This window comes from Pseudophryne corroboree, chromosome 6 (genome assembly GCF_028390025.1).
Source record: "Pseudophryne corroboree isolate aPseCor3 chromosome 6, aPseCor3.hap2, whole genome shotgun sequence".
Classification (NCBI taxonomy): Eukaryota; Metazoa; Chordata; class Amphibia; order Anura; family Myobatrachidae; genus Pseudophryne; species Pseudophryne corroboree.
This window is the reverse complement of record NC_086449.1, coordinates 512487047-512513527: the sequence shown is the minus strand read 5'-3', so window position 1 is coordinate 512513527 and position 26481 is coordinate 512487047. Positions and strand designations below refer to the sequence as shown.

General features: G+C 40.4%; 1 protein-coding gene across 1 annotated transcript in view; it reads left to right on the top strand.

Annotated features, from left to right (window-relative positions):
- Positions 1 to 26481, top strand: part of TRHDE (thyrotropin releasing hormone degrading enzyme) — a 992175-nt gene that overhangs the window by 137063 nt on the left and 828631 nt on the right. The window contains exon 2 of the mRNA XM_063927453.1: positions 20610 to 20883. Within this exon, the coding sequence (XP_063783523.1) occupies positions 20610 to 20883 (274 nt within the window). The remainder of the gene's footprint in view (positions 1 to 20609; positions 20884 to 26481) is intronic.

Below are 26481 nucleotides of genomic sequence, written 5' to 3'. Positions count from 1 at the left end.
TGCCGAGTGCCGACACAGAGGTAGCCACAGCCGTGAACTACCGCACTGTACTGTGTCTGCTGCTAATATATAGACTGGTTGATAAAGAGATAGTATACTCGTAACTAGTATGTATGTATAAAGAAAGAAAAAAAAACCACGGTTAGGTGGTATATACAATTATGGACGGGCTGCCGAGTGCCGACACAGAGGTAGCCACAGCCGTGAACTACCGCACTGTACTGTGTCTGCTGCTAATATATAGACTGGTTGATAAAGAGATAGTATACTCGTAACTAGTATGTATGTATAAAGAAAGAAAAAAAAACCACGGTTAGGTGGTATATACAATTATGGACGGGCTGCCGAGTGCCGACACAGAGGTAGCCACAGCCGTGAACTACCGCACTGTACTGTGTCTGCTGCTAATATATAGACTGGTTGATAAAGAGATAGTATACTCGTAACTAGTATGTATGTATGTATAAAGAAAGGAAAAAAAACCACGGTTAGGTGGTATATACAATTATGGACGGGCTGCCGAGTGCCGACACAGAGGTAGCCACAGCCGTGAACTACCGCACTGTACTGTGTCTGCTGCTAATATATAGACTGGTTGATAAAGAGATAGTATACTCGTAACTAGTATGTATGTATAAAGAAAGAAAAAAAAACCACGGTTAGGTGGTATATACAATTATGGACGGGCTGCCGAGTGCCGACACAGAGGTAGCCACAGCCGTGAACTACCGCACTGTACTGTGTCTGCTGCTAATATATAGACTGGTTGATAAAGAGATAGTATACTCGTAACTAGTATGTATGTATAAAGAAAGAAAAAAAAAACCACGGTTAGGTGGTATATACAATTATGGACGGGCTGCCGAGTGCCGACACAGAGGTAGCCACAGCCGTGAACTACCGCACTGTACTGTGTCTGCTGCTAATATATAGACTGGTTGATAAAGAGATAGTATACTCGTAACTAGTATGTATGTATAAAGAAAGAAAAAAAAACCACGGTTAGGTGGTATATACAATTATGGACGGGCTGCCGAGTGCCGACACAGAGGTAGCCACAGCCGTGAACTACCGCACTGTACTGTGTCTGCTGCTAATATATAGACTGGTTGATAAAGAGATAGTATACTCGTAACTAGTATGTATGTATAAAGAAAGAAAAAAAAACCACGGTTAGGTGGTATATACAATTATGGACGGGCTGCCGAGTGCCGACACAGAGGTAGCCACAGCCGTGAACTACCGCACTGTACTGTGTCTGCTGCTAATATATAGACTGGTTGATAAAGAGATAGTATACTCGTAACTAGTATGTATGTATAAAGAAAGAAAAAAAAACCACGGTTAGGTGGTATATACAATTATGGACGGGCTGCCGAGTGCCGACACAGAGGTAGCCACAGCCGTGAACTACCGCACTGTACTGTGTCTGCTGCTAATATAGACTGGTTGATAAAGAGATAGTATACTACTAATATTATATATACTGGTGGTCAGGTCACTGGTCACTAGTCACACTGGCAGTGGCACTCCTGCAGCAAAAGTGTGCACTGTTTTAATATAATATTATGTACTCCTGGCTCCTGCTATAACCTATAACTGGCACTGCAGTAGTGCTCCCCAGTCTCCCCCACAATTATAAGCTGTGTGAGCTGAGCAGTCAGACAGATATATAATATATATTATATAGATGATGCAGTACACTGGCCTGTGCCTGAGCAGTGCACACAGATATGGTATGTGACTGACTGAGTCACTGTGTGTATCGCTTTTTTCAGGCAGAGAACGGATATATTAAATAAACTGCACTGTGTGTCTGGTGGTCACTCTCTATATAATATATTATGTACTCCTGGCTCCTGCTATAACCTATAACTGGCACTGCAGTAGTGCTCCCCAGTCTCCCCCACAATTATAAGCTGTGTGAGCTGAGCAGTCAGACAGATATATATAATATTATATATAGATAATAGATGATGCAGCACACTGGCCTGAGCCTGAGCAGTGCACACAGATATGGTATGTGACTGAGTCACTGTGTGCTGTGTATCGCTTTTTTCAGGCAGAGAACGGATTATAAATAAAACTGGTGGTCACTATCAGCAAAACTCTGCACTGTACTGAGTACTCCTAATGCTCCCCAAAATTAGTAAATCAAGTGTCTCTCTAATCTATTCTAAACGGAGAGGACGCCAGCCGCGTCCTCTCCCTATCAATCTCAATGCACGTGTGAAAATGGCGGCGACGCGCGGCTCCTTATATAGAATCCGAGTCTCGCGATAGAATCCGAGCCTCGCGAGAATCCGACAGCGTCATGATGACGTTCGGGCGCGCTCGGGTTAACCGAGCAAGGCGGGAAGATCCGAGTCGCTCGGACCCGTGAAAAAAAACATGAAGTTCTGGCGGGTTCGGATTCAGAGAAACCGAACCCGCTCATCTCTAGTACACACTAGACAATTTGGATCTAAAAAAAGATAAAGATTACCCTTGAAATTTCCCCAGCTGCAGAATGAAAGATGATATGTATGATAATACCTTTATCTTTATCATGCAAATTGTCTACTTAAATCGTTTAGTGTGTATGCCTCTTTTATAGTTAGGGTAAGGCACTCGGTGGATGGTTATGGTTTTGGTTATGATGTGGAAGGAGACAGTTAGGGTTGGGCACTAGTTTGAGGATTAGGCACCGGGGCATTAAGGCCAGGCACTAGGGGGAGGGTTAGCTTTAGGATGATATTTAGGATTAGGGATAAATTAACGCAAAAATGCTTTTAATGTTTTTGTGTCAACCATTTGCAGGTTGACCTAAGTCTACAATGACCATTTAACTGTTGACCTTTGGAAGCTGTCGACCTTTCGACCCTGTTGACCTAGTGACTGTCGACCATCTGTTGACCTACTGACTGTCTATCTAGACAATGACAATCTTTTATTCTACACCCATCAATCAGTGACAATATCAAATAGTTTCAGAGAGAGTATGTCAGGTACAAATTCCTCATAGAAGCTTGATTCAACTTAATAAATGAAAACTTTTTAGTGAACTTTTACAGTTGTTTAGTTTTCTTTTTTGTCTTTAGTGTTTCTTTGTGTTCGTCTGTAAATTAATATGATTGCATAAACAGATGTATTGTTTGATATTGATTTGTATTTAAAATTTGCAAGTGTCCAAATTCCCAAATTTATTGCACTAGGGTAAATCTATCAGACCAGAACGGGTATTTATTGAGTGAACAATATCATATAAACTATAAAAGGTAACAACATATTCTTCCAAAGACTTTATGTATTATACTACAGCATTTAATAGTAATATTTCCCCAATTAGAATTCAAGAGGATATTCATTGTGTTTATTATAGATTCAGATTTTAACATATGTGTGTCAGACGGTACTGAAATTTATAGTAGTTAAAACCAGAGCATAATTAGAAATGGTTGCAGTGGTTGGAAAGTTTATTCAATTTTAGTACAAACTATTTGCCAATTGCAGCACATTTTTGCATCTGGTTTGTGTTACTTTATGCAAGATTAAATGGCAAGAAAGCGCATGTCAGCAAATGAAAGACTGTCACTCCAAAAACAATTTTCAAGCACCCCATTGGTAAAGTGTATCATTTACAGTATACCCAATGGCAGGGGTGGATTTAGAGGTGAGAGCGCCCCCAGGGCACTATTATTTTTATTGATTGGTTATTGTAAGCCTTCATTTGATGATAGTCAATTTAATAGATTAATTTAAAAAAAGCCTATGACATTTTTTATATTTAATTATGTGTACATATTTACTAAGTAGGACAGCTTTCAGCGGCAGTCTGTACATGTCCTACCCATTTACACTCCATTCAAGATGGCATATGGTACAGAACAGTGGAAGTATTTAGCAGTTACTGTTATATTTTGGGCTGACAGTACCAACATAAGCATCCAAGTGCTGTCTCAAACAAGTGCCGCCCTTAGGGCTGAAAAGTAAAGTTTTAAATGAGTTGTATACATTTACTTTTTTACTGTACCTGAAGTAATGAGCAGAACCACTCCATTCACTAGTGGACTCAATACATCCAATCTCATTAATAAGACTTTCTAGAGCTTCATTGTTTGGTATAAATGCATGTAACACACACTGCAATGAAAACGTTCAGCACACTGGACCTGATTCAGATGGGTACTCAGCGGCATGCACTGCTGTGATTTCGCTCACACAGTACTTGTGAAAATATGGTAATGGCACAGCCCCCATCTTGTGCACAGAGATTTTTATATCTGGCTTCTCACATCTGCCATTCACATACATACTGTAAGTGGGAACATCAGACTCACATCGATTGCACCATTGGACATCTGAGTAACCCTATGCCGTCTCAGACTAACCTGCTGAGAAGATTCCAGGGCCTTTCAAGCTGTGAACAAATTAGCATTGGCTGACTAGGAAATGCCCATTACACGGTCCCAACATGTCTGTGTTTTTATAGCCTCCCTCTTTAGCTCCCCCAAACACTGATTTACTTGTCACTCACTTTGCAAATAAATCCTCTGTGCATGCACTATTGTTAATCAATTGGCAAAGGCAGTAGTATGGTAACATAAATATACTATGTTAAAAAGACAATTTATTTAAAATGTACAGTACATATGAATTTCAAGTGAAATAAATTATATTTACCTATTACCATACTCTTTTAAGGGCAATTGCTGTTATTCAAAATATATTTGAGATATTATCTCACACTAGTATGTATATGTTTTTAACATAAAACTAAGCACACTGAAAAAAAAATACAAATGTAATGAAACCAGAGGATAGGAAGAAAATAAACTCCATGTTGGATTACTGATGTCCAAAACACAAGAAAATAACCAAGAAAAGTTATAAAAAATAGAAAAATGATTTAATAGGTACAAGAGGAAATACAATAAAAAAAACACAAGGTGTAGCAAAAAACAATTAAGCAAAAAATAAAAAATAATGAGCAGTTATTAAACATGCATAAAATCATTAATACTACATCTAAATCAAGGCATGTAGTCAGATTCAGACTGGCTCACAGGGGTACAGGCAAACCCCCAGTTGGCCTCACTGCCTGAAGGTCCACCCTACACTCTAGGGATCAGGTTCCAGACTGTGTACTTGAATTATACATCATACATACTGTATGTTACATTATACAGCACAGGACTATGGTGTATATTCAGCAGTGTATTGCTGTTATCAATTTGATACATTATCTTGCACGTACTGTATTAGCAGTATTATATATATATATATATATATATATATATATATATATTAGTGATGAGCGGGTTCGGTTCCTCGGAATCCGTACCCGCCCGAACTTCAGGTTTTTTTACATGGGGCCGAGCGACTCGGATCTTCCCGCCTTGCTCGGTTAACCCGAGCGCGCCCGAACGTCATCATCCTGCTGTCGGATTCTCGCGAGGCTCGGATTCTATCGCGAGACTCGGATTCTATATAAGGAGCCGCGCGTCGCCGCCATTTTCACACGTGCATTGAGATTGATAGGGAGAGGACGTGGCTGGCGTCCTCTCCGTTTAGACTAGAGTACTAGAGAGAGACACAAATTTTGGGGAGCATATTATTAGGAGGAGTACTACTTGCTGCTGATAGTGTGACCAGTGACCACCAGTTTAATTAATCCGTTCTCTGCCTGAAAAAAAATGATACACAGTGTGACACAGTCACATACCATATCTGTGCTCAGCCCAGTGTGCTGCATCATATGTAATACTGTATATCATTATCTGACTGTGCTGAGTGCTCACTGCTCACACAGCTTAATTGTGGGGGAGACTGGGGAGCAGTTATAGCAGGAGTACATATTTTAAGTACAGTGAGTGCACACTTTTGCTGCCAGAGTGCCACTGCCAGTGTGACTGACCAGTGACCACTGACCACCAGTATTGTGATTGTCTGCTGACCACCAGTATATTGTGATTGTCTGCCTGAAAAAGTTAAACACTCGTCGTGTGGTGTTTTTATAAACGCATTCTGCAGACAGTGTCCAGCAGGTCCGTCATTACATAATATATACCAGTCCGGCTGCAATACTAGTGTGATATATATATATTTTAATTTTATCTCATTATCATCCAGTCTATATTAGCAGCAGACACAGTACGGTAGTCCACGGCTGTAGCTACCTCTGTGTCGGCAGTCGCTCGTCCATCCATAATTGTATACCACCTACCCGTGTTTTTTTTTTTTCTATCTTCTTGATACTAGTAGCTTACTTTAGGAGTCTGCAGTGCTGAGTCTGACAGACAGTGTCCAGCAGGTCCGTCATTACATAATATATACCTGTCCGGCTGCAGTACTAGTGTGATATATATATATTTTAATTTTATCTCATTATCATCTAGTCTATATTAGCAGCAGACACAGTACGGTAGTCCACGGCTGTAGCTACCTCTGTGTCGGCAGTCGTCGTCCATCCATAATTGTATACCACCTACCCGTGGTTTTTTTTTTTCTATCTTCTTGATACTAGTAGCTTACTTTAGGAGTCTGCAGTGCTGACAGACAGTGTCCAGCAGGTCCGTCATTACATAATATATACCTGTCCGGCTGCAGTACTAGTGTGATATATATATATTTTTTAATTTTATCTCATTATCATCCAGTCTATATTAGCAGCAGACACAGTACGGTAGTCCACGGCTGTAGCTACCTCTGTGTCGGCAGTCGCTCGTCATCCATAAGTATACTAGTATCCATCCATCTCCATTGTTTACCTGAGGTGCCTTTTAGTTGTGCCTATTAAAATATGCGTCATGTGCTGTTTGGGGAGTATTTTTTTGAAGGGCCATCCTGCGTGACACTGCAGTGCCACTCCTAGATGGGCCAGGTGTTTGTGTCGGCCACTAGGGTCGCTTATCTTACTCACACAGCTACCTCATTGCGCCTCTTTTTTTCTTTGCGTCATGTGCTGTTTGGGGAGTGTTTTTTGGAAGGGCCATCCTGCGTGACACTGCAGTGACACTCCTAGATGGGCCAGGTGTTTGTGTCGGCCACTAGGGTCGCTTAGCTTAGTCATCCAGCGACCTCAGTGCAAATTTTAGGACTAAAAATAATATTGTGAGGTGTGAGGTGTTCAGAATAGACTGAAAATGAGTGGAAATTATGGTTTTTGAGGTTAATAATACTTTGGGATCAAAATGACCCCCAAATTCTATGATTTAAGCTGTTTTTTAGGGTTTTTTGAAAAAAACACCCGAATCCAAAACACACCCGAATCCGACAAAAAAAATTCAGTGAGGTTTTGCCAAAACGCGGTCGAACCCAAAACACGGCCGCGGAACCGAACCCAAAACCAAAACACAAAACCCGAAAAATTTCAAGTGCACATCTCTAATATATATACAGGTTGAGTATCCCTTATACAAAATTCAAAATCACACATTTTTGGTTCCCCTACTAAGATAATGACACACATACATATATATTATATATCTATATATTATATCTCTATATACACATAATATATAATATATATGTCATTATCTCAGTAGGGGACCCAAAAATGTGGGATTTTGAATTTTGGATAAGGGGTACTCAACCTGTATGTATGTATGTATATATATATATATATATATATATATATATATATACGTTGCAATGTAGCTTGGCACTCCGGACTCACAAAAGTTCAGATTAGGGGTGCCCTCCTAATCAAATTCATATTTACCAATGTCCTTGTTTGAAAGAACGAGGTGGCACTCCCAAATATATCCAAAAAACGTGTTGTATTCAATCAAAACAGCATCATATGTCAACGTTTCAAAGCCCGCAGGCTTTTTCGTCAGGACGTGAACAGTGCATAAAATGAAGCATAAAACAGTACCTTACCCCATCATACCTTTATATGCAGTATGCGGCTCCGTCAAAAAACATAAAAATAGCTAAAATCAGAGAATTTGGGGGTAATTTTGATACTACGGTATTATTAACCTCAATAACATATGGCAGTATCACTGGACTTATATGGCAGTATCACTGGACTTATATGGCAGTACCACTGGACATATATGGCAGTATCACTGGACTTATATGGCAGTATCACTGGACTTATATGGCAGTACCACTGGACATATATGGCAGTATCACTGGACTTATATGGCAGTACCACTGGACATATACGGCAGTATCACTGGACTTATACGGCAGTATCACTGGACTTATATGGTAGTACCACTGGACATATACTGCAGTATCACTGGACTTATACGGCATTACCACTTGACATATACAGAAGCATCACTGGACTTATACAACAGAATAGAAATATCCAGGGCTACAGCATCTAAGTGTTTTAGAATTTAAAATACAGGTTGAACTCGATGGACATCTTGTCTTTTTTCAACCTCACCAACTATGTAACTATGTAACCAATTGACATATACAGCAGTATCACTGGAATTATACGGCAGTACCACTGGACTGGATTTATACGGTAGCACCACTGGACTTATACGGCAGTATCACTGGACAAATACGGCAGTATCACTGGACTTATATGGCAGTACCACTGGACTTATATGGTAGTACCACTGGACTGGATTTATACGGCTGTACCACTAGCCTTAAATGGCAGTACCACTGGACATATACGGCAGTATCACTGGACTTATATGGCAGTACCACTGGACTTATATGGTAGTACCACTGGACTGGATTTATACGGCAGTACCACTAGCCTTTGATGGCAGTACCACTGGACATATACGGCAGTATCACTGGACTTATATGGCAGTACCACTGGACTTATATGGCAGTATCATTGGACATATACGGCAGTACCACTGGACTGGATTTATACATCAGTACCACTGGATTTATACGGCAGTATCACTGGACTTATACGGCAGTATCGCTGGACTTATACGGCAGTACCACTGGACATATATGGCAGTATCACTGGAATTATACGGCAGTACCACTGGACTTATACAGCAGTACCACTGGACTGGATTTATACAGCAGTACTGCTGGACATATACGGCAGTATCACTGGAATTATATGGCAGTACCACTGGACATATACGGCAGTATCAGTGGACTTATACGGCAGTACCATTGGATATATACGACAGTATCACTGGAATTATACGGCAGTATCACAGGACATATACGGCAGTATCACTGGACATATACGGCAGTACCACTGGACTGGACTTATACGGCAGTTCCACTAGACTTGTACGACAGTAGCACTGGACTTATACGGCAGTATCACTGGACTTATTTGGCAGTACCACTGGACTTATATGGTAGTACCACTGGACTGGATTTATACGGCAGTACCACTAGCCTTAAACGGCAGTACCACTGGACATATACGCCAGTATTACTGGACTTATACGGCAGTACCATATGGCAGTATCCCCTGGACATATACGGCAGTACCACTGGACTGGATTTATACATCAGTACCACTGGATTTATACGGCAGTACCACTGGACATATACGGCAGTATCACTGGACTTATACGGCAGTACCACTGGACATATATGGCAGTATCACTGGAATTATACGGCAGTACCTCTGGACTTATACGGCAGTACCACTGGACTTATACAGCAGTACCACTGGACTGGATTTATACTGCAGTACTACTGGACATATATGGCAGTATCACTGGAATTATATGGCAGTACCACTGGATATGTACGGCAGTATCAGTGGACTTATACGGCAGTACCATTGGATATATATGACAGTATCACTGGAATTATACGGCAGTACCACTGGACTTATACGGCAGTACCACTGGACTTATACAGCATTACCACTGTACTTATATGGCAGTATCACTGGACATATACGGCAGTATCACTGGACATATACGGCAGTACCACTGGACTGGACTTATATGGCAGTTCCACTGGACTTGTACAACAGTACCACTGGACTTATATGGCAGTACCACTGGACTTATGTGGCAGTATCACTGTACTGGATTTATTCAACAGTACCACTGGTATTATATGGCAGTACCACTGGACTTGTACGACAGTACCACTGGACTTGTACGACAGTACCACTGGACTTATATGGCAGTACCACTGGACTTATAAAGCAGTATCACTGGACTTATGTGGCAGTATCACTGGACTTATACGGCAGTATCACTGTACTGGATTTATTCAACAGTACCACTGGACTTACGTGGCAGTACCACTAAACTTATATGGCAGTATTACTTGACATATACGGCAGTTTAACTGTACTGGATTTAAACGGCAGTACCACTCGACTTATACAGCAGTACCACCGGGCATATATGGCAGTATCACTGGACTTATACAGCAAGACCACTGGACTTATATGGCAGTATCACTGGACATATCTGGCAGTGCCACTGGACTGGATTTATATGGCAGTACCACTGGATTTATACAGCAGTACCACTGGATTTATACGGCAGTACCACTGGACATTTACGGCAGTATCGGTGGAATTATATGGCAGTACCACTGGACTGGACTTATATGGCAGTTCCACTGGACTTGTACGACAGTACCACTGGACTTATATGACAGTACCACTGGACTTATATGGCAGTATCACTGGACTTATGTGGCAGTATCACTGGACTTATACGGCAGTATCACTGTACTGGATTTATTCAACAGTACCAGTGGACTTATACGGCAGTACCACTGGACTAATGCGGCAGTACCACTAGACTTATATCGCAGTACCACTGGACTGGATTTATACGATAGTACCACTGGACTTATACGGCAGTACCACTGGATTTATACGGCAGTACCACTGGAATTATGGCAGTACCACTGGACATATACGGCAGTATCACTTGACTTATACAGCAGTACCACTGGACATATATGGCAGTATCACTGGAATTATACAGCTGTACTACTGGACTTATACGGCAGTACCACTGGACTTATATGGCAGTACCACTGGACTGGATTTATACAGTAGTTCCACTGGACTTATACGGCAGTATCACTGGACTTATATGGCAGTATCTCTGGACTTATATCGCAGTATCACTGGACTGGATTTATACGGCAGTAACACAGGACTTATACGGCAGTTCCACTGGACTTATATGGCAGTACCACTGGACTTATATGACAGTACCACTGAACTTATATGGCAGTATCACTGGACTTATATGGCAGTACCACTGGACTGGATTTATATGCCAGTTCCACTGAATTTATACAGCAGTACCACTGGACAAATACGGCAGTATCACCTGAGCTGGACTTGGATCTGGGTTTAGGACATGAAGTTCATGGGGGGTTCGGTTCTCAGAGAATATTTTTGAACTATATTAAATGAAACATTTTTTAAAAAACAATGTTATGAACTTTTTTAAGTGAAAAATCGTCAGTTAAGTGGTTAATAACTTTGTTTATTAAATAAAGTTTGTATACATTGAGACATCACAAAACAATCTCAGTCCCATGCAAAAAAATCTGTATTTCGGAATATTCCGCATTTAGGAATATTTGGATATGGGATACTGTCACCAGACAGTGATTGCATAGCCTGTGTCATTTCTCAGCTTTATAGGTTTACATATTGTTTTGAATCCCAAATAAAGTTGCAATGTTATAAATTATTTGATGGAAATGTATTACCTGGATGGAAATAAATGTATAAGAAAACAATATTTCATCTAAGTTGTGTTCCTTGGGGTCTATCTACAAAGCCTTGGATGGAGATAAAGTGGATGGAGATAAATTACCAACCAATCAGCTCCTGTAATTTTTAAAACACAGCCTTTAACATGGCAGTTAGGAGATGATTGGCTGGTACTTTATCTCCATCCACTTTATCTTCATCCAAGACTTAGTAAATCTTATGTCTTATTTCACTCTTCCTAAATGTATACCTTTTTCTTTTTTTCTCTCCTAAAAACACTCCCATAAAAAAGTCAACAAAATCCCCACCCCTTGAAGTTTATTAAAATAATTTGTTTCTTTTTTGCATTTTGTTACTGATTCAGGAATATTTTTGTTCCCATCTCTTCCAATCAGGAAAAGCCAAATGTTACTTCCTATTGATGTGCTAACAAAGCGACATACAGTAAAGCTGCACATAAATAATAATCCTATATAATAAAAGGCTAATGCTGCTTATCTTCTAAGGGGGGAATTCAAGTTGTTTTTTCTAATGGCTGCCACTAGATGGCGCCTGACATTTATTTGTTTTACTGAACAATCACAAAACTATAAAGTGATAAACCTTACTTTCAAACATAGTATATTTTCCCTTTAAAGTTTATTATAAATAACTTTGTACATTTTTTGTAATCTCTTTTCAGAAACAAAGAGAAAATATTCACAGGGTTAAGCATGTATTTTTAATTAGATGTCTTCATATATAGCTGAGTAAAATAATTATAAATGATCAAAAGTTTCAAATTAAAAATGCATCAAATAATATTAGCTGTGGCCAATTTCTTTTTCCATAACAGTAAAACAGAGGAATTATAGCAGCTTACAGTAAACATGAATAGACAACAGTATATGATGTTTTGTAATGTCGCTGACAGCAGACTTTTAATTATGTTATACTGAGGATGAAAGTAATTTACTGCACTTTTAGTGAACATATGGCATGACATTTCCAGGAAAGCTAAACATGGCTTCAGATTAATTAGTGTGACATACCATGAGTAACACTGAATGCAGATAACTGATATTTTTTTATTGCCATGATATATTTTCTTTTTTTCATGTTTTGCATCATTTTAAACAGTACAGAAACATATTTACAAAAATTTTAAAACATTTACATGGAGAATTTGCATGTAAACAACTTTTTTTTTTTTGCAGTACAAGAATTCCCACTAAAACATGTCTTATGAACTTTTTAGTCATTTTTTGCACTTTAAATAGTACAGTTCAGGAAGTTTTAATATATAGGCCTACCATCAAGAAAATTATAATAGCTAGTGAAAATTGAATCAGGTATGCAGAAATAAATTATTCTGAGCAATTGGTAAATATTGAAAAACCGGGATAAAAATCACTTAAATCTGAGATTGCTATATTAAATTAGGGACAACTGCGATGGAGGCACTTTATTTTAGATAACGTTTTGTGGTTTTATATGGTGGTTGTTTTAAAAAAGTTAATTAAATAGGTCTCTAAAGGAAAGCAGATATGAACGGATCTATGATGTACCCAATTGTGACACTTGTTTAATGAATAGAGCCAGGGCTGGACTGCGCATCTGGTCCTTCTGGCAAATGCCAGAAGAGCCGATGGCTAGATGAGCCTGTCTTGATGTCCACAGATACTGTTGAAATGTCCCTTCCAAAATATCTGCCACCTCAGAGGGCAGCAAATGAATAATGTGGGGGCATCCTCGATTGCAACACCTGCGTTTTCCTCTGTTCACAGGTCCACAAAGTTGCTGGTGCTCATTACAGGCTGGTGATGAGGAGGAGAAGACAGACAGTAGTAAGCACATGGTCTAAATCCAAGAGGGGTAAAGGACTTTGGTCAAATCTAACCTGAACACTCCCCCCAGTCCATAACCCTAGCCTCTCCTCCCACAGCCTTACCATAACCTCCCCCCTAATCCTAATATATCCTCCTGCAGCCTTACCATAACCTCCCCTTACCTCCCCTACAGCAGCCCTAACTTTATCTCCCCCTGACCCTAACCTCCCATCTCCTGCAGCATTACCTAAAAGTCCCCTAGCCCTTACCTCCCCTCCCACAGCCTTACCATACCCTCCCTCCTAACCTCCCATCCCACAGTCTTACCCTGGCCTCACCTAACCTCTCTTCCTGTAGCCTTACCATAATCTCCCACCATATCCTAAACTCCCCTCAGACAGCTTCACCCTAACCTCCCTCCAAGCTTAACCTCCTTCCTGAAGCCTAACCCTAACCCTCCCACCACTAACCCTAGCCCTAACCCTAGCCTCCACTCCCAGCATCACCCTAAACTTCCACCTAATCTTAACCTCCTCTCCTGCAGCCTAATCCTAACCTCCCCCTAACTTTAGCCTCCTCTCCTGCAGACCCCCCCCCCCCTCCCGTGCCTAACCCTGTCCTTAACCAGTGCACTGAAGTCTCCACCTGATGAGGAAGTGGGTCAAATGGTTGTGACATCAACAGGGTTTCTTTATACTATTTGGATTTAGCATCTACCATAAGCACAGGAGCTGTACGGGGCTCACTGAGCTGGAAGAATATAGACTGGAGCTGCAGGGGAAAGTGGAGGAGCAGTGATGCTAAGGTATTTTATACATAGACATTTTTTAACAAAATACTGGCTTATACAAAGAGACATTGGGGGTAATTCCAAGTTGATCGCAGCAGGAAATTTTTTTGCAGTTGGGCAAACCATGTGCACTGCAGGGGAGGGGGGGGCAGATATAACATTTGCAGAGAGAGTTAGATTTGGGTGGGTTATTTTATTTCTGTGCAGGGTAAATACTTGCTGCTTTATTTTTACACTGCAAATTAGATTGCAGATTGAACACACCACACCCAAATCTATCTCTCTCTGCACATGTTATATCTGCCTCCCATGCAGTGCACATGGTTTTGCCCAATTGCTAACAGAATTCCTGCTGCGATCAACTTGGAATTACCCCCATTGTACCAATTAGGATACAGTTAATGAACAATATATTTCCCAGTATTTATCTACAAGTGAATCTATCTATAAGTGAATATCTGGCAAAATACCTATACATACCCTATATAAGGAACTGGAATTTAAGATGCAAGTTTAAGCTGTTTCTATGTGAGGAACTTTATTTTAAGATGTGAATCCTAAATATATAAGAATGCATGCAATTTAAATACACCATCTGCTGGCTGCATTATGGACATGTTTAACTAAAGAATGAGCAGGCATAAATGGTACAGATTGATTTGTTTTATTATTTTGTTGATTACCTTTTATTTATTGTGAAGTTTTATTTGGAAATGTTTTATACTGCGTACAGGTATTTCTGAAATATATTGCATGTGATGACATAAATAAATGGTATGTTTTTTTGTAGTATGTTTGCACTACTTTTGCACTGGAATAACCCAGTATGAGCACCAGAGGCTACTTGAGTTACTTACATCCATTGTTTAGAAAGTTGAAAGGTTGGTGCTGCCTTGACATTATTGTGTGGGGCATATGTTGTAAGGGACATTACTGTATGGGTCATAATATTGTGTTAGTGGCATTACTCTGTGGGGCATAATATGGTGTAAGGTGCATTACTGTGTGGGGCATTTTAAGGTATAAGGGGCATTACTGTGTGGAGCATACTAAGTTGCAAGGGGCATTATTATGTTGGGCATATTAAGGTGCAAGGGCATTACTGTGTGGACCATACTATGTTGAAAGGGGCATTAGTGTAAAGGGCATAATTATTTGTAAGGGGCATTACTCTGTGGGGCATAATAATGTGTAAGGGACATTACTGTGTGGAGCATATTAAGTTGTAAGGGGCATTACTGTGTGGAGCATACTAAGGTGCAAGGGCATTTTTGTGTGGGGCATATTAAGGTGCAAGGGACATTAATGTGTGGGGCATCATACACAATCCGTGTACTCAGAGTTGTATCCTGCAGTGGATCTCCCCCTACTATTTGCAAGCAGCACCATTTTTCATGTGATATATTCATAAAGATGTACCGGAGCAGGTAATAGCATAAACTCCTAGCACTATGCCAGAGCTTTTTCATTTTTATGTGCATACATCTAAAAAGATCACATGGAACATACATGAGAACCCCAGTCATTAATATATGTTATTACAGCCATCTTTCTCTTCAAAACTATGTACCCTGGTGAAAATCTAGACACACTTGAGCAAACAATGTGTATGGTCAGGGCCGGCTCTACCGTTGGGCAGATTTAGGTAGCTGCCTAGGGGCACCGGCCCCTGAAGGGCACCACTGAATTTATCTATCAAAAAAATGAAGGATGTCTCTGTGTGCGGCCTCCTCCTTCTACACTTGGCTGCTGCTGTGGGTCTATCAGGCTGTACCACATAGTATCTCAGGGCTTCCTCCATGCTGACATGTGCAACATCAAATCATGTTAAGGCACGTAGGAGGCAGATGTAAATATGACTACCGAGGGGCACCCCCACGGCCGCTCCTCATAGCTTTGTTGCACCTCTTCCAAGCCCCTGGATCCTGGCTCTCCCCTCCTCCAGGCCCCTGGATCCTAGCTCTCCAGCAGCAAGCAGCACCTGACTACAGTTCTGCACCCAGCAGCGTCGCTATAATGCTGCCACCGCCTGCAAGAGGGACCATGACAATTATGAGGGAAAACAAGGAAACAACTTTTAGGTAAGTAACCCATAGGGGTTTCTGCAGAAAGACAGAAAGTACAGATCTTACAGTCTGATGGGTGGTTTGCACATGCAAACAGTATTATCGGAAAAACACAGGCACTGGGGCACAATACAGTACATATGGGGGGGCAGTAATTAACTTATAGATGGAACACAATAAGGAACATACAAATGTATGTATATGTGTATATATGTACGTATACACAGAAAATTAAATATCCCCACCAGACCCCATATGCAGATGCTACATAGGCAGAAAGAGTGGTCATCACGTAAGGATCTGAAAGTGAAAATATATTGTGAACAAAGGACCTTATTAAGCATCAGTTGCAAAATTGCAAAATCGCAAATCGGAATTACAAATCATGAATTGTGATTGCAATTTGATTGACAGGTAGTGACTGTGAGTGTTAACATGGCGTTTCTGGGTAGTGGTTGGAAAAACGCAGGCGGATCAGGTCTGTTTTCAGGGCATGTATCTGACGTAAATTGCAATGGATTACGACTAGAAACATTGCTCCATTGCAACTGCATCCTCATTATTCTGAGTAGCCCAGGGTCAACCGCAATTGTCAATTGTACTTGATTCTGCGATTGCATACGCAATTTTGGGATTGCATCAATAGGCATATTTTACCTTTCTGGGCGGCTCTTCACATGTGATTTTTAGCAGAATGAGGATTGCAATTCAACCTGAATTAGGCCCAAAGTAACAACATTTTGTGACTTTGTTTACAATATACTTTTCCACTTTAAAAGTCCTTGAGTGTTGTCCCTTTTTTCTGTATATGTATAATGATGCAATTCACCTCAGTCCAGGTGGTGGTGGTGGGGATTGCAGGATAGGGGGTGCTAGGCTAAAGCTTTGTCTAGGGTACAGAGAGACCTTGCACCACTCCTGTGTATGGTAAATCCAGCTGCCATTTTGCATATGTAAATAGTAATATACATTATTTATGTACACATTAGCATTCTTATACAGATGGTGCACTTTTTATTTTTACAATATTTTACAGATGGTGCACTTTACTTTTAGATAAATATGCCATGCTAACTTAAATAAAGGAAGCAGCATAATGAACAATACAGATGGAGTTAAACATTTGATGCACTCAGGGGTCACCAGAAAACATACAGTAGAACAGCAATTCTAGATAAATTTATGAACTTGCAAAATATGCCATTAAATGAATATACAAATAAAGTAAAATGATTAAACAATATAAGTAAATGACTAACTCTGAATTGTTAGTAATAATCAAAAGCAATTATTTTTTATTAATAGCAACAAAAATGTTATAAAACAACATATTTAATATTTTCACTTTGAAGCCTAAACTATTCTGATGTGTTGGCCATAACAGTACATAATGCAGCATAAAAACACCCTGCCTAATAAATTTGAGACTAATAATTAAGGACATTAACATTTATCTGTAATTGAGCCTGATTTTGAGAACTATATATATACATATCAAAAGCGGTGCATTAATGTAGCCATCTCACTAAAGTTAATCGAGATTTGCACAAATTTATTTGGGGATGTCCAACCAAAATTATTATTATCATGTGATTTGGTGGAATGGATACAATTATATATTGTCACTTACGTTAGTAAGTGGCTTTTAGCTGTGATAAAGATCAGTCTGTAAGATACCATTTCTATTTAAAAAATAGACTATTTTCCCCAAATGTGTTTGTTTATAGTATTTTGTATTGCTTGTTGACATAGATTTGCAAACCATAATTATCAAAAGTAACTCTGATTAAAGGACTTTGTTTACCACTGAATATAAAAAAGATGAATTAGTTGTAGATCACATGATTGCTCTTTGCTTGATGGTCTTGTATTTTTTCCGCAGTATGACTACCAATTTCTAGCTTCTATCATGTGTATTTTTTACTGTGTATGAATCATTAGATTTTTCTCGCAGCTGCAGGCAACAAGGCACAATCACACTATATGAGGTTAAGGTGAAGTATTCCTGTATTAGAGATGTTATACAGTACACCGAAACAGGCTACAATTTTGTAACAGTAGTTGGATAGTTGTTTTTTTTTATTTTTTGCTACAGCTCTTTGGCACTGCTCTCTGGCTCTGCTGAATGTGTGGGCATTTGCACTACCTGACCTATTGTATTGAAAAAGGGCTTTCACATGAACTGGACACGTATCCTTGCTAATGATATTATCTGTTTTGTGTAAAGAGAAAAGAAGACTCTATACTGGGGGCACTCTTAGTTACAATAGGAATAGAGGTCCAGAACCATGTCAATATTGATCTATCTAAAATCCACTATTTATTAGATATGCACTAAAATTCAAGTGCCAAATAAACACAGACACATATAAATATAAAACAAAAGAATTCTTTCTGGACAGCGTGTAGAATGCCGTATTGAATTTCAATGATTCTTAAATCTAAAATGAAAGTGTCTGGCGATGTGGTGAGCTGTCTTCCTCGACTGATGTCTGTGGCGGCATTCCTGAGAGTACCCACATGTTCAAGGATACGTTGCTTCATCATCCTGTTCATCATTCCAACATAACTAGTGTTACATTCACACCGAATGCAGTAAACAACACCTGTGATTGATGTAGTCCTTGATTTTATTGACATTACCATACCTGTCAATAACTTCTTTTCTGCTCAGCATGTATTGACAGGCTTTGCAGGAACCTCATTGGAAAGACCCAGTCAAAGAAGGGGGTTTTGGTATTGTGCGTGTATAATGACTCCTTACCAGATGATCACGAAGGTTAGGTGCTCTACACCAACAGTGGTATCAATTTGTTTTGACAGATCCTCATCAGATAAGAGGATATGCCAGTGTTTTTGGATGCAGTTTCTAATCAGTTTCCATTCCTGGCAAAAATTGTTGTATCAACGATCATCACTCAATATAGGAGTGTCCTTTCTAAGTACATGCATTGAACTTATCCATTAGGACTATTGTAGTTTAAATAATAATAAAAATTTGGGTCCATACAATCCCTTTACTAATAATCAACACCTATTGGTTTAGATTTAAGAATCATTGAAATTCAATACGGCATTTTATACGCTGTCAAGAAAGAATTCTTTGTTTTATATGTATATGTGTCTGTGTTTTTTTGTCACTTGAATTTTATTGCATATCTAATAAATAGTGGATTTTAGATAGATCAATATTGACATGGTTCTGGACCTCTATTCCTATTGTAACTAAGAGTGCCCCCAGTATAGAGTCTTCTTTTCTTTTTACACAAAACATGTTTTTCTGACTCTGGGGAGCAACACCAATCCTTGTATCATTGACTTTGCTGATGTGGTATCAGCCATTAAATTAAAGGAATTTGGTTATTTATCTGTAACTCTATCTCCTTATGCAATTTTAAGCATTCCCACTTACCTTGAAGGGTAATAGGGCAAGGAGTGATCGTATGCGGTTAAACCCATCCTGTTTTTTCTGCTAATGATACTATCTCTCATTGGGTCCTTAGATGAAAACTGTTTAATCATGATACTGATACTAGATTGTGTTAAGATAAATCATTAGGTATGCAGTTAACATACCACCCATCGATATATCCCAGCGATCACAATTCCGACGCCAGGGATACAAGCCTGCCGCTGGAATACCAGCGAGGTAGGTGATTCTCCCTCTGTGGATGTCCACAACACCCATAGAAGGAGAATATAACCTGTGGCGAATGCAGCGAGCCAGCAAGGGCCTCGATGAGCTTGGCCCGCTGCCAGCATTCTGGTGGATTCCTACTGTATGTCGGTATACTGACATCCAGCATCCCGCAACCGGAATTCCATACTGATACCAATCATTATACCAACATTGGGTATTTATATAATTAATAGTCACACCAGTAGATTTGATGATTTTGTCATGAATTTATATGATTTTTTCATATCAGCCGTTCTGTAACCAATACATCAGATTGGTTTTAGCTTTCAAAGTGTCCACTACAGTATAAATAAAATAAAATGCTTTTAATTGTAACAATTCACAGTTATATTTTACAATTTCAAGTGCTGTTCCATATTTTGTTCTTGGTAGCACTTTTTAAGGCGATTTTACAAATTCCTGGTACAGCTGAGTTTAACTGATTTTAGGTGTCTTAGAAGGTTTTCTTTGTTCTTGTTTTCTGTATACAGTATATAAAAAAGAAAAAAAAAGACTTGCAATATTTGTATCTTTTATTATCAACTTATTTTCTGAAACACTGTCATATAAGTATGTTGTTATTATTATTTAAATTTTCATTTTTTTTCCTTTTTATCTCATTTCATAGGTCAATTGCAGTTACTCAGTTTTCTCCAATCCATGCCAGAAAAGCTTTCCCTTGCTTTGATGAACCTATTTACAAAGCAACTTTCAAAATAAGTATCAAGCATCAAACATCCTATATGTCCTTGTCTAATATGCCAGTGGAGACCTCAGTTTTTGAAGAAGGCGGATGGGTTACTGATCATTTTTCACAAACGCCTTTAATGTCTACATATTATCTTGCATGGGCAGTGTGCAACTTCACCTACCGTGAGACCATCACTCGGAGTGGTGTAATAGTAAGTACTTCTTTGCATAGTATTGTTATATTTGTATTCATTTGTACTGAAATATTTATTGTTGATTTTTCATTATTTTTAAGTAAAATGAGCACAAATTATATATTTTAATGTCTGTATAAATAAAAATGTATAAAGATGTATTTTCTTGTAGAATTGACTTCTATGAAATATATTATTTTGAAAAAATGCAATAGTGAAGATTACCATTTATCCTCTGAGAATGTTATCAAAAGTTTAATATAGACACAGTGTCTACTCTGTCTATCTATCTATCTATCTATCTATCTATCTATCTATCTATCTATCTATCTATCTATCAGTGTATTTTCCCCAATTGCTCTTCTCACTTCCCTGTTCTCTATCAATTGCCCGCTTTCTCTCTTCCCCACTCTCTTGGCCCACCATCCATACTCTGTCTCTCTCCCATCCCCCTTTCTATTACTCTGTCCTGTGTTATGATATATACAGTATGAGTATATATGCACAACACATGTATATAATTTTCTTGTGGCTGGTTTTGTCATTATTTTACACTTTCTCCGCACCTGTCCCTGTTGGTTTCCCTTTTCCCCAAGTCTCTGTGTCTCTGTTTTCCTGTCTTGTCACTTACAGTATCTCTCTCTTCCCAATCAACTATTTTTTTCTCTTTGTTTCCTCAGTATCTGGAATAGTAGCCACTGTACAAAATAGCAGTGCAAATATGAGATTTAATCTGGCTGAGCAAATGTACTCAAATCAGATAGAAGTATTCCATATCTTATGAGTCAGCACCCAGGCATTTATGTTCTGCAAAAGGATTGATTTTGCACCAGCTATGAGCTGGCTCAATAGTTAAGTGTACCGATTCAATCTTAAGGCATTTTAACTCATGTGATAAATTCACTTCACAAATGACCTTTATTTTGCATGGGTCATTCAGTCTGTTTAGCTAAATTTTGTATGTTCTTACATAATTCAATAATTAGTTTTAGTTTCAGAATTTGAGATGGCATGATTGAAAGCTTGTAGAAAAAGGAAAGTTTGCGGACCGCACAGTCTTGAGAACACTGATTTTTATCAAGGTCAAAAAAGGACAATATGAAAAATTTCAATGTACTCTTACCCCAAATTTCTATATCATGCACTCTCATGCCTGTGTTTTATAAGAAAAGGATGGGGGGTGCTCCCTGAGAGTTAAATTAAATTTTTATACAAAACTATACCAAGAGAGGTAAACAAGAACTCTCCTATAGTGGGGCACTCAGTTAGTATTTAAATCTGTATGCTACACCGTTGGATCAAATATAGGGAGGAAAATATAGAAAGGATAAAGAAAAGATAGAATCACATTCTACTAAGACTTAACTTTTATTAAATCATTATTAAAACGTAATTTAGAGATTACACTCTCATGTTCTAAAAAGGCGAAATATAGACACACTACATACAATACAACATGTAACAAAATAAAAGGTACAGGTATTTGGTGAGCTCCTGCGGGCCTCAGCCCTTTCAACTATTGAAAATTGTATTAATGAGTAATCCTGTTGGGAGGTTAGTCAAGACCTATGAGGCATTTTTCTTGGTTCTGCTGCCTCGTATATGCTGTTGCATTATATACGTAGGTGAGAGACCCTTACTCGTGCCAGTCTTTAGAGTCACAGACAGTGCCAGAGCTTTAATGGAGAGTTTATCATTCGCTTCTACTTTTGGTTGATAACCGTAAGGTCAGTGCAGCCAATGAGAGGGCTACTCACACTTCACCTGCTCTGGTATTGAAAAAAATGCAGAGTATATGAAAAGAAAGGAGACATGACTATATCGCAAGTTTCGTGGTTCTGCTGCCATGCATGTGTTGAAACATTATATGCATGGTGAGAGACCATTACTATTGCTAGTCAATGGAAAATAAAGATACAGCCAATCAGTATGCACTGTGTCTAAGATATATGATAAAGAATATATAAAAGTTTATTTAAATAGTACTGCAATATCAGGGTGGCAATCCTTCACTCCATAACAATTGGTCTAATGCTTTATCTGCTGAGTGTTCACTCAGATACTTGCATGTGTGTCTGTTCTCTGTGTGAGGAAATGAACACACAGCAGACAAAGCATTATACCAATTGTTTGCGAAGGATTGGCACCCTGATATTGCAGAACTATTTAAATAAACTTTTATTGGCAGATGACTTGTAATGCTTTCTCGTCAAGCTGAGCATTTTCTGAAATTAAAAGCTAACTAAACAGACAAACATAATTAACAGCCATAAAATTACAAAAACACATAGACAAGGGTGGGTGTGGAATCCTGCAGAAAAGAGGAAGAGACTGAACTTATCCACCACCCTGATGATAAGTCACTCCTTTACCACACTAACGGGTAAATTTAATAAGAAGGGAGTTCTATTTAAGATGGGATGTTGCCCATAGCAACCAATCAGATTCTACTTCTCAGCACCTTTCATAAGCGCATGCAGGGGGGGGGGGGTTCCGAGTACCTGGAAACCCCCACTTGATGTCGATCTATCGCAGACATGAACGATTTTTTTTTTCCATACAGTCCGAAGCTCCAGTAGTGTTATGGCCCGTCTGCTGCTGCTGCCTCCTTACATACACAGTAACACTGGAAGGATGGCAGCTGGCTGCATGTAGAGGGCACTGAAGCGGGAGTGCGCAGCTCCTCTCAAGAAGCTGTGTTCTTAGCATGGGGATTTAGGTGAGGAGCATGCAGTTACGTCACTCCCAGAGGCAATGGAAGGATTTGACTCTGGGCGCCAGCTGTCAAGAGGGCATAGTGTAAGTAACAAGAGCCGTGCGAAGGGCCAGTGCATGCCGGGACCAGTGTGGGATTTCCGAAACAGCAATATTGGCAACCACCCCAATGGCCTGTCTCTATGTAGTTTAGGACCTTTTTTTTAAGCTTTCTTTTTTTCTCACATTGAATTGTGCGGGGAGTGAGAGGGGAAATAAGGAGCATTCCGGAGCCCTCTGCTATGACTCAATCTGTGGCAGCAGCAGGGGAATCCCTGCAAATGTAACTTTCACCCTGCAGTGCTCTCCCATTATGTCAGCACAAGGATCAGAAGAGCATGTGCTGAGCTCTGATTGGAAGAGCTCAGCATATGCTGATTAGAAGAGACCCTGATTGGTGGAGACTGACACCTGCTTCCCTGACCCCCTGGCTGGGACATTGAGGATCTGTCAGCATGGTACCCTTATGTAAGTAATCAGGCTGCTCATGTTCCCATAGCTCCTGCATATATCTTCCACCCTCTGTTCACTGCTTCTGTCTCTCTCCATCTTCTGCATGTTTTCTGTCTCTCTATATACTGTGCCCACCATCTGTGTCCCCCTCTCTCTGCCCAGAATCTGCCCCCCATCTATAGCCACCATCTGTCCCCCCATCTATCTGCACCACCAGCTGCCTCCCCTCTCTCTGCCCACCATATGTCCCCCTTTCTGCCCACCAGCTGCCTCTCCCTCTCTCTGCCCACCATTTGTCCCCAATCTCTCTGCCCATCATCTGTCCCCCATCTCTCTGCCCACCAGCTGCCTACCCCCCTCTCTCTGCCCAGCATCTGTCTCCCCCCTTTGTATACCCACCATCTGTCTTCCCCTCTCTCTGCCCGGCATCTGTCTCCCCCTCTCTCTGCCCGGCATCTGTCTCCCCACTCTCTGCCCACCAGCTGCCTCCCCCCCTCACTGCCCAGCCTCTGTTTCCCCCCTCTTACTGCCCACCATCTTCACCCCCTGACCACCATCTGCCACCCCTCTCTCTGCCTACCAGCTGCCTCCACCTCTCTCTGCCCAGCATCTGCCACCCTGTCTCTCTACCCACCAGTTGCATCTCCCCTCTCTCTGCCCACCAGCTGCCTCCCCCTCTCCCTGCCCAGCATCTGTCTCCCCCCTCTCTGTGCCGAGCATCTGTTTTCCCCCACTCTCTCTACCCAGCATCTGTCTCCCCCCCTCACTGCCCAGCCTCTGTTTCCCCCCTCTTACTGCCCACCATCTTCACCCCCTGACCACCATCTGCCACCCCTCTCTCTGCCTACCAGCTGCCTCCACCTCTCTCTGCCCAGCATCTGCCACCCCTCCTGCCCAGCATATGGCTGTGTCAATTATTTGGAAACCCCCCTTTCAAAATCCTGCGTTTGCCACTGCCTTTTAGAAGATAATACCTGGAATCTGATTGGTTGCTCTGGGCAACATCCACATCTTAAATAGAACTCCCATCTTAATAAATTTTCTCCCAACATAGGCTAACTAAACCAAACTTGTCAATATATGCTATATTTAAATACCTAATATAATAAAACTATAACTACTTCTCAACTTCCAAGACTAACATCTTAAATAGCATTAGGCTTTATTAAATTACCAGATACATAAGACTGTCTGTATTTGGAAAGTGTTATTAATAAATGCAAAGTTGCATGTAAAATACAATGAAATATAGGGGGTCATTCCGAGTTGTTCGCTCGGTAATTTTCTTCGCATCGCAGCGATTTTGCGCAATGTTCGCACTGCGACTGTGCCAAGTAAATTTGCTATGCAGTTAGGAATATTATTCACGTTTTTTTCATCGTTCTGGTGATCGTAATGTGATTGACAGGAAGTGGGTATTTCTGGGCGGAAACAGGCCGTTTTAGGGGCGTGTGGGAAAAAAACGCTACCGTTTCTGGGAAAAACGCGGGAGTGGCTGGAGAAACGGAGGAGTGTCTGGGCGAACGCTGGGTGTGTTTGTGATGTCAAACCAGGAACGACAAGCACTGAACTGATCGCACTGGCAGAGTAAGTCTCGAGCTACTCAGAAACTGCACAGAGATGTCTTATCGCAATATTGCGAATCTTTCGTTCGCAATTTTAAGATGCTAAGATTCACTCCCAGTAGGCGGCGGCTTAGCGTGTGCAATGCTGCTAAAAGCAGCTTGCGAGCGAACAACTCGGAATGAGGGCCATAGATGGTAATTCAAGGACCTTATTCAGCATCAGTTGCAGTTTTGCTAATTTAGCTAAACTGTAACTGCACATGATCACATGCTGGGGGCCGGCCAGCATGCTAAGTGCCTCCCCGCACTGCATTCACAATCTATCTGCAATCACATCACAGATAGATTGAGATCGCTGCAATTATGGTCGACCCCTGCCTGTGCTGCCTGGCTCCCTTTACAGTGGGCGTGTGTGACGCCACGCAGCTGACTAGGAAATGACCCAGACCCATCCATGTTTTTGTCACCATGCCCCCCGCAATGCCATGTCGCCACCCCCGTCTACCTCGCGAACGCCTCTGCTGGCCTCATTATTATTATTATTTATTATTATCCTTTATTTATATGGCACCACAAGGGATCCGCAGCACCCATTACACAGTACATAATTAAATGAGCACACACGAAAACAGCACTTACAGTACAAGCCAATATAGGACAGGTATAGAAAACCCGGGGTTAGGTGCCATCAAAGGGAGTATGGAGTATAAGATAGTGTAAGTAAGAAAAGGAATAGCACATGAGGAAAGAAGTCCCTGCTCTTGCCAGATTACAATCTAAAAGGTGAGGAGCTAATAGACCGGAGTGACACAGAGGGGTAGACAGTGAGCATAGACTAGAGGGT